The sequence below is a fragment of the Thamnophis sirtalis genome, unplaced genomic scaffold, assembly GCF_051295495.1.
Source record: "Thamnophis sirtalis isolate CommonGarterSnake01/CBP01778 unplaced genomic scaffold, rThaSir2_p1.2 scaffold_7, whole genome shotgun sequence".
NCBI classification, from domain to species: Eukaryota; Metazoa; Chordata; class Lepidosauria; order Squamata; family Natricidae; genus Thamnophis; species Thamnophis sirtalis.
Genome location: NW_028261387.1, coordinates 40,080,456 through 40,089,628, shown reverse-complemented (window position 1 = coordinate 40,089,628; position 9,173 = coordinate 40,080,456). Strand labels below are relative to the sequence as shown.

Here is a 9,173-nt window from a genome sequence, read left to right as displayed (position 1 = left end):
GTATTTTTTGGCGTATAAGACGCACCTTTTTCCCTCAAAAAAGAAGCTGAAAATCTGGGTGCGTCTTATACACTGAATACAGCATTTTTTGCCTCCCGAAATCTCGTCCCTGTCACCAAAATGGCCATGCATAGCTTTTAAAAGGCTTATAGTGTGCTCCTGGGGGCTGAGGAGAGTAGAAATGTGTGAAAAATTGCCTGTTTTTTGCTCAATTTTGTCTCCCCGCCCCCAGCCCCGAAGAGCACTCTATAAGCCTCCCAAAGGCTATTCATGCCCTTTTTTGTAAAACAAAAAAAAACCTGGGCCCGTTTTTTTGAGAGGTCTGCAGAGTGCAAAATCTTTTTTTGTTTAATTTGCCTCTTCAAAATCTTGGTGTGTCTTATACTCCAGTGCGTCTTATACTCCAGTGCGTCTTATACTCCGAAAATACGGTAACTATTAGAAATTATGGCAGGAGATCCAAAATTTAAATTTAGGTATGTATGAAGCATATACTTCTTGCATTTATTACTCTTTGCACCCTATTAGATTTCAAGAAGTATTTTGGTCCAGGAGTTTAAAAAAAGACATAGAAACATGTTAATTAAGATCTTATAAAAAATTCAGGTTGTACAATTTATATTGTTAAACAGTTATTTATCTAAAACCATTGTTAAATCTTCAGAATTGAATGCAATCCCACAGATATAAAACTTTATTTAGGTGTTTTTTTAAAAAAAAATCTAGTAATTGATGACAGCAGCAATCCTGAATGGAAATACATTTTTATCTTGGTAGCTTTATGAATTAATATGGTTCATTGAAGGGATATAGGGGGTGTCCAGCATCCCTTGCTATCATTTTGTCCCCCACCTGCAAAAAAAAAAAGAAAACTTTTAATTAAAAGGAAGCACGATTGTTTCTCTTATTTCAAAGTGAATATAGCACTGTCTGAAATTTGATTTTATTTAATAACAAAATCATTTTTACTTCTCTGACAAAATTGATACTTTAAATATTTACATTTGCTGTATCAGATTTATCAATGGATAGTTTTGAAAAGAACACTTTAAAAGAAATGTGTTTGAAAATATCTACCCCAATGGTAACTCTTAAGAAATGGGAAGGAGACATTGCACTTTTGCAGATGACCTTAACTAACATTTAAGATTTTGAATAGTCTTTTAGTCAAATGGACACCACGGTGATCCTTTGCCATAACCAAACAACCATGCAAATTTGATCTCCATGGGAGATTTTCTGTACATCAATTTGCCTTTCATAACTCTCAGAATCTGAATATTGGCAAGATAGAGAAGGATGATGTGTCCTGGTGCAAGATTCTTCTCATGAGAGATCGACCGTTGTCTTACCTGAACGGTCCTTCTATGTGTGCTGCGAGGGGAATCCAAGCATGGGTTAACTTTGTCTATTAGCCTAGAGACTGAGTTATGCAAATTTGTGACCACGCCTCCTCTGACTGGTTGGGTCAGTTTTGTACGAAGTCAGCCGTTTAATGATGTATAACAATAACAATGAGGGCCGTAGCCCAACAAGTATACAAACATGTCAGAACACAAGTCACAAACTAGTCAAAACAGTTATAGTCAAGTCATAGATTAGTAAAAGTCAGTCAAGTCAAAAGTCACGACAGCCCTGGCCAGCCGAAACTGCGAGCGGGTTTGGATTCCCCTCGCAGCACACATAGAAGGACCGTTCAGGTAAGACCACGGTCGTTCTCCTGTGTGCTGCTTGGGGAATCCAAGCATGGGACATGCCAAAGCAATTAAGCAATAGCAATAGCAATAGCAATAGCAGTAGACTTATATACCGCTTCATAGGCCTTTCAGGCCTCTCTAAGCGGTTTACAGAGAGTCAGCATATTGCCCCCAACAATCTGGGTCCTCATTTTACCCACCTCGGAAGGATGGAAGGCTGAGTCAACCCTGAGCCGGTGAGATTTGAACCGCTGACCTGCTGATCTAGCAGTAGCCTGCAGTGCTGCATTTAACCACTGCGCCACCTTGGATCCAGGGCGGGAGCTAGGCTGGCCAGGGTCCCCCGCAGGGGAAAGCACCTGTTGCAGCACACGCCGCCCAAAGGAGGCCTCAGCCGAGGCATACACGTCAACTTTGTAATGTCTGATGAACAGCGAAGGCGTAGACCAGGTAGCCGCTCTACATATTTCTTCCACTGAAGCTTGCGTGGCCCAGGCCACCGTGGTAGCCGCACTCCTGGTAGAATGAGGAGTGATGCGCCTGGGAACCTGCCGAGATTGACTGTCATAAGCAAGAGTGATGCACGCCTTCAACCAGCGACCTATCGTATGGGACGAAACTTTCTGCCCCATGGATGATGGCTGAAAGGACACAAAAAGCGCTTCCGATCGCCTGAATGACGCCATGCGTTTCATGTAGCGATGAAGAACTCTGCGCACATCCAGGTGATGCCATTGGCGCTCCTGCGGATGAGAAGGGTTGGGGCAAAAGTCCGGGAGGACGAGCTCCTGAGCCCTGTGAAATAACGTGTTGATTTTCAGTAGAAAGGCTGGGTCCAAGCGGAGAACGACTCTGTTGGGGTAGAAGATACAGAGGTCCGCCCGAACTGACAGCGCCGCCAATTCGGAAACCCACCTGGCTGATGTAATAGCCACCAAGAACACTGTCTTAAGAGTCAATAGACGAAGACTGATAGAAGTAATAGGTTCGAATGGAGAGTCCATAAGTGCCCTGAGCACTAAAGTCAAATCCCATGTAGGGTAGCGGTGTACGGTCGGAGGCCTGATGTTGGCCGCCCCCTTCAGGAAAGCCTTGACTTGCGAATGCTGAGACAAGGAACCTCCCTGACCGCCCCCAATCACCGTGGCAAGGGCCGTGACCTGCCTGCGAAGCGTATTGGGCGCCAAACCCTTGTTAAGTCCAGATTGCATAAAGTCCAAAACTCGGGGCACCGAATCCTGAAGGGGATCTGCCCCAGTCCGGCGGCACCATCTGCAGAAAGCCTGCCAGGTAGCCTCGTAAATCCGAGTGGTGGAGGGGCGACGGGCCGCTTGAATCATGGCAATGACCTCGTTGGAATAATGAAGCTCGGTCAGAAGAGCCCGCTCATGTGCCACACGGCTAACTGCAACACCTGGGGGTTCGGATGTACGAGAGCCCCCTGGTTGAGCTGGATCTGCTCGTCCGGGATTCTCCACGGGCGGGAAATCAACAGGTGCACCAGGTCGGCATACCAGGGACGTCGGGACCACATCGGAGCCACTAAGAGAACTTCCGCCTGCTCCGTCAATATCTTCTGGATGACTGCCGGTATCACTGGCAGCAGCGGGAAGGCCAGCCGGCCACGGGCTGCGCAGGGCATCCACCCTCTCCGCCCCGGGGGTCACATATCTGGAGTAAAAGCGAGGCAGTTGTGGGTTGTGAGGTTGTGCGAACAAGTCCACCACTGGATTGCCGAACCAGCGAGAGAGCTCATGGAAGAGGTCGGGGTGGAGTTGCCACTCCGCATGATCCACTGTGGCCCTGCTCAACCAATCCGCCTGGACGTTGGAGTCGCCAGAAATATGTTCCGCCCGGATCCACAACAGTCTGGACTCCGCCCAATGATGCAACTTCTCCGCCTCCAACATTAGGGCCCTGGAATGCGTGCCCCCTTGGCGGTTGACATGCGCTTTGGAGGCCACATTGTCCGTTAGAATCAGCACGTGATTGTGACTCACAATGTCCTGGAACTCCTGCAGGGACAGATGGATGGCTCTAGCCAATTGATGCTGTTGTTCAGCTCCCGATTCGACCAACGGCCCTGTGCCACCCGGTTCAAGGCATGGCCGCCCCATCCGAAAAGACTGGCATCTGTCGTAACTTGGATACGATCCGGCTCCTTGAATGGGCACCCCTTGAGAAGCTTGGATGATGCCCACCAATGAAGGGATCTGAGAGGTTTGGATGGCAGTCGAACTTTGAGTTGCGAATGACTGGTGTGAGACCTCTGATATGGGAGCAGGAACCATTGCAGTGGCCGTGCATGAAATCTGGCCCAGGGAACGATGTCGATGCAGGAAATCATCTTCCCTAACAGCTGGGAGAGCAGGGCCAGGGGCACAAGCCGCTGAGCTGACACCTGGGTCGCTAGTCGTTGAATGCTCTGACGTCTTTCCAGGGATAGGAAGACTTCGCACGTGGCAGAGTTGATTACGGTCCCTAAGTGAAGCAGTGATGTAGTTGGCTGCAGGTGACTTTGGGGAAGGTTGAGGATGAAACCATGCCTCCGCAGGGTGTCTATTGTCACTTGAAGATCCCAGAGGGCCTGTTCCCGAGACGGCGACAGGACCAAGATGTCGTCTAAGTAACAATTCACTCTCACTGGAACCGAGTGAAGCGAAGCCGGCACCACCGCTAGGAGCTTGGTAAAGGTTCGCGGGGCCGAGGAGAGACCGAAGGGTAAAGCCCTGTACTGGAAATGCCGGTCTGCGAACTGGAAACGCAGAAATCTGCGATGTGCCGGGTGTATGGGCACATGGAGGTACGCTTCCTTGATGTCGACTGTTGTCATCAAGTCGCCCTGGCGGATGGATGCCAAGATGCTCTTTAAGGACTGCATTTTGAACCTTTGGCACTTGATGTACCAATTGAGTCTTTTCAGATCTAGAATGGCCCGCCATCCCCCTGAGTTCTTGGGTACCAGAAACAATATTGAGTAAAACCCCAGGCCTTCCTGCCCTTTGGGAACCTGTTCTATGGCGTTGATGGATATGAGATGATGTATTTCGGCCTCCATGAGACGCCGCTTCACGGAGCATCTGGGAACTGGACACCTGATGAACCGCCTCGGGGGGATGGAGAGAAATTCCAGGGTGAGACCCAGCCTCACCACCTGAAGGGCCCAGGCGTCGGACGTGGTCTCCGCCCACTGATGAGCGAAGGCCAGTAGACGGCTGCCCACTGGTACCTCCCCTTGGGAGTCACTGGTACCTCCAAAAGGACCGGTTACCAGACCCACGAAAGGACCCCCTATTGTGGGATTGCGTCTGATGCTGTTGGCGTCCCCTATCCCTGGCCCCCGCACGGTCCTGGCCATGATCCTGTGGCTGGTGAAATGGCCTGTTGTAGTAGGGAACAAAGGGAGCCGCTGAATATCCCGAGTAACCACCTCGAAAGGACTGGCGTCTGTTATATGGCTGCTGTCTCCTGTTATTGCGCCCCCCAGTGGAAGGGAGCACCTTGCGTTTGTCCCTGGTCTCTATGAGTATGGGATCAAGCACGGAACCAAACAATGCCCCACCCTTGAAGGGCGTGGATGCCAGGCGCCATTTGGACTTAACATCTGCCTGCCAATGGCGAAGCCACAATAGGTGCCTCGACGCCACATTGAAGACTACAGCTCGGGAAGCGAACTTGGCTGCATTAAGAGTGGCATCCGCCGAGAATTCCAGGGCAGCCATAACCTTAGTGACATCTTGGTGAAGACTCACCTCATCAGGGGCTAGCCTCTCCTGCAATTGTTTGAGCCAAAGGACAGAGGTTCTATTAAAGAACGACGCTGCAGTCGCAGCGCGCAAGGCCCAGGCCACAGCCTGGTGAGTCTTACGAATGACAGTCTCGTCCTTGCGATCCTCTGCCTTCAGACCTTCAGATATTTCAGAGGGGATGAGAGACGGGGAGGCCAGGGCCGCTACTGGTGGATCCACAGTCGGAAATTGCAAAATACCTTCCAAATCAGGAGTGGAAGTGTATAGTTTCCTGTCCCCATTGCTAGTCGGGGTAACTGCAGTCGGTTGGTCCCATTGTTTTTGAATAAGATCCATAAAAAGTTTTGGGGAAGGAATAACTTCCTGCAGTGAGACCGGCTCAGCGAAAAGGCGCTCAGTGGTATCCAGGCCTACTGCAGAACTATCCTTAGAAGCCACCTCTCCCATGTGGGTAGTGGTCTTAGCTTTATATAATAAGGACTTGAATAACGTGGGCCTAAACAAGCTAGAGGAATTAGGCTGATCAAAAATCAAGCCCTCATCATCAGAAAAATCTCTATCGATCAACTCCCCTTCCTCCACTAATGCTGAATCCTCGCTGTAAGTAGAAGGAAGAAGCGAAGAAGGCCCAGCTGGAAGATCGGGGAGATCTACCTGAGGAGCTTGGAGACTAGGCCCACTAGGGGCACTGGCAACCACAGGGACCTGGGTTCTACGGATCAATTCAGCATCCACCCCCCGGGAAATAGCTGCAGAAATCATCTGGTAAAGATCTGGAGAAAGGCCTTGATCATAGCCTTCCATAGGCCTTAGACCTGCAGCAGTAGGGGTAAATTTGGCAGAAGGCCAGCATGTGGCAGCAAGTAGGCCGAGGCAGCCTGGGCCTCAGCAACAACAGGAGGGAGTTGGATCCCCAACCCCCCGCCCCAGCTTCCGAAATAACAGGCAAGGGGTGATCCGGAGACCAGGCCTGATGACCTGCTGACTGTGGCATAGGGGCTGGCAAAATCCGCTGAAGCACTAGCGTGGGAGGAGAGACTCTACCCTCCCCAGAAGCCTTAGATGCGTTCTTTGATTTATCCTTTTTCTTATGACCCTTATCCGGGGGCCCTGAGGTCTCCCTGGGCCTCTGACTAGTTGCTCTAGATGCGGCCCTGCCAGGCCTTGAGCTAACCCCCGTTTGAGCAGAATGCTGGGCATCAGTAGAAGGCTCTACAATACCTCCTGAGGTGGATTGATCGGCCATTGTAACTTAGAAGTGAAAAGACTCGATTAGAACCAAAAGGCACCTTTTACTATGCAAGAACTGCAGGCCTCGTGGTCAACAAAGGAAGCAGCAGCGCAATCCTCTCACCACGGCGAACAGGCTCGAAGTGAGGGAAATGGGAGGGGCGATGACTCAGCAGCCTTCCCGATGCGAAGGAGTATACAGCCCCAATCTCAATTGCCTAGGGCGCATGCGTCAGAAACGGCCCCAAAATGGCGACCGCAATTCGAGCGCCAAATTCAAACTTGCCCTGTAAATTACAAACCGCTCTGAAACTCAGCAGCGTGGAGAATGCTAGCGGTGCGGCGAAACGCTCCCGACGCACTCAGCCATCAAGAAGCCAGATAGGCCGCGCCACGAATGGCGGGCGAACCGACCTGATCCCGGATGAACCGCGCCGCGAACGGCGGGGATCTCAGGCAGCCGATGCGGCTGAAGGACTCCAGGCGCGGCTACAGCAACATCGGCGAAAGCCTCGTTGCGAGCCCCTTTCGGTAAGCCCAAAGGGCAATTACGGGCGTGAAAAACCTGGCGCCAAGCCCCAATCTGAATGCCTCCAAACGGCAGCTCCCAAGCCCCAAGGCAGCGGCTGCAAGATCAGTAAATACCTGCCACACAGGAAAAGGGGTGGAAGGACTGGTCGGACAGTGAACTGTCGCCTCTCCTTCACTATGCCATTCTCCCAAACATCCACTCGAAGAATCCAAGTAACAGCAAAATTTGTCTCAGAAGTCTGGAGAAAATTGGTATACGTCTCGTCTGGCTGGACTGAGTTAAAAAACTGACCCAACCAGTCAGAGGAGGCGTGGTCACCAATTTGCATAACTCAGTCTCTAGGCTAATGGACAAAGTTAACCCATGCTTGGATTCCCCAAGCAGCACACAGAAGAAGGAAGGCAGGCTGATCTCATTCTACCTCAGTAAGCCTCTGTTGCAAATATCTCACCAGTACTCACATTCATAAGTGTTCTATACAGATGAGTGAATGCAGGTAGTTCTCGACTTACCACAGTTCATTTAGTGATCATTCAAAGTTACAACGGTACTGAAAATAAGTGACTTATGACCATTTTTCACATGTGTGACCTTTGCAGCATCTCCATGGTTACATGGTTTATATTCAGATGCTTGACAACTGACTCACATTTATGACGGTTGCAGTGTTGTGGCATGATGGGATTGATCACCTTTTGCAACTTTCTGATGAGTAAAGTCAATGGGGAAACCAGATTCACTTAACAACCATGTTACTAATTTAACAACAGTGATTCAGTGAACAAATGTGGCAAGAAAAGTCGTAAAATGGGAGGAAACTCACAACAAATTTCTTGCTTAGCAACATAAATTTTGAGCTCAATTGTGGTCGTAGGTTGAGGGCTACCTATGTATGCATTGGCCTTATTCATTATCCAAATTAGGCAAAGGCAAGTGCCTTATAGAGTTTCCTAAATAAAAATGATAAATAATATAAATTAATATGACTAAAATGATTCCTAAGCACGCAATCAGAAGTGAAATTGCTTAGTGTTTTAGGTTGGTGATGGTCTTAGATGAAGTATTCTGTCAGTGCTTCAGAGATTTAATGGTCAAGATTCCATGTTTTTATATCAGGTCCTTAATCCACATGCTTACAGGGATAAGAACAAGAGCCGTCTTCCTTTTTTCTAGAGGGTAGAAAGGCATGGGTAACTAGTGCACTTTTCATGGACTGATTCAAAATATGTTTCTTCCATGAAATAAACATTATTTGAAAAATAAAAATGCAGCTTTTGAACTATGGGTGATTCTTAATAATGCTCATTATCCTAAGGATAAATTCTCATTACTTTTTAAAATATTGATACATATTGCTCTCTTAGGCCATTTATAAGAATCCATGAACTGATTAACATCACCAAGAATTTCCAAGAACAGATTGCTTCATCAAGTAACTTATAAAGAAAACCAGGAGGAAGATTTAAATAAACTATTGCAGTATGCAACTGAGATGACAGATAAGGTGATGAACATCATTTTGTGTAATGCAGCTGAAAGTTACTGAATGGCAAAGTAATACTATATAACAATACAAGAAAAAAATTAAGACATAAGCACATTCAGCCATTTACATGTTTTTTTTTAAATCAACAAGCCTAGCAGCCATGCTTGATCTTCAACCATTTGCTGGTAGAGTGTGTCGCAACTTTAAGATATGTGGACTTGAATTCCTAGAATTCCCCACTCAGCATTGGAGACTAGCATTTGTACAGCCTGCAGCCATCAAGGCGTCTGGGGAATTCTGGGAATTGAAGTCAGTCCACATATGTGAAAATTGTCAAGGTTCGGAAACACTGTGTCAGGCCCGGAAACCATATTTTCTACTGTGGGAAAATTGGAGGGGGGTTATATGGAATTTGGGAGACATATATAGTCTAAATAACATTCCTTTCTCAGAGAGTCAAGAACATTTTGCCCTGCACC

At 48.3% G+C, this 9,173-nt stretch overlaps 1 protein-coding gene across 1 annotated transcript in view; it reads right to left on the bottom strand.

The window, feature by feature from the left end:
• Positions 1–679: 679 nt before the first annotated feature.
• The window catches only part of AKR1A1 (aldo-keto reductase family 1 member A1), a 32,473-nt gene continuing 23,979 nt past the window's right edge, over positions 680–9,173 (bottom strand). The window contains exon 9 of the mRNA XM_014063815.2: positions 680–852. Coding sequence (XP_013919290.1) covers positions 787–852 — 66 coding nt within the window. The 3' untranslated portion in view covers positions 680–786. The remainder of the gene's footprint in view (positions 853–9,173) is intronic.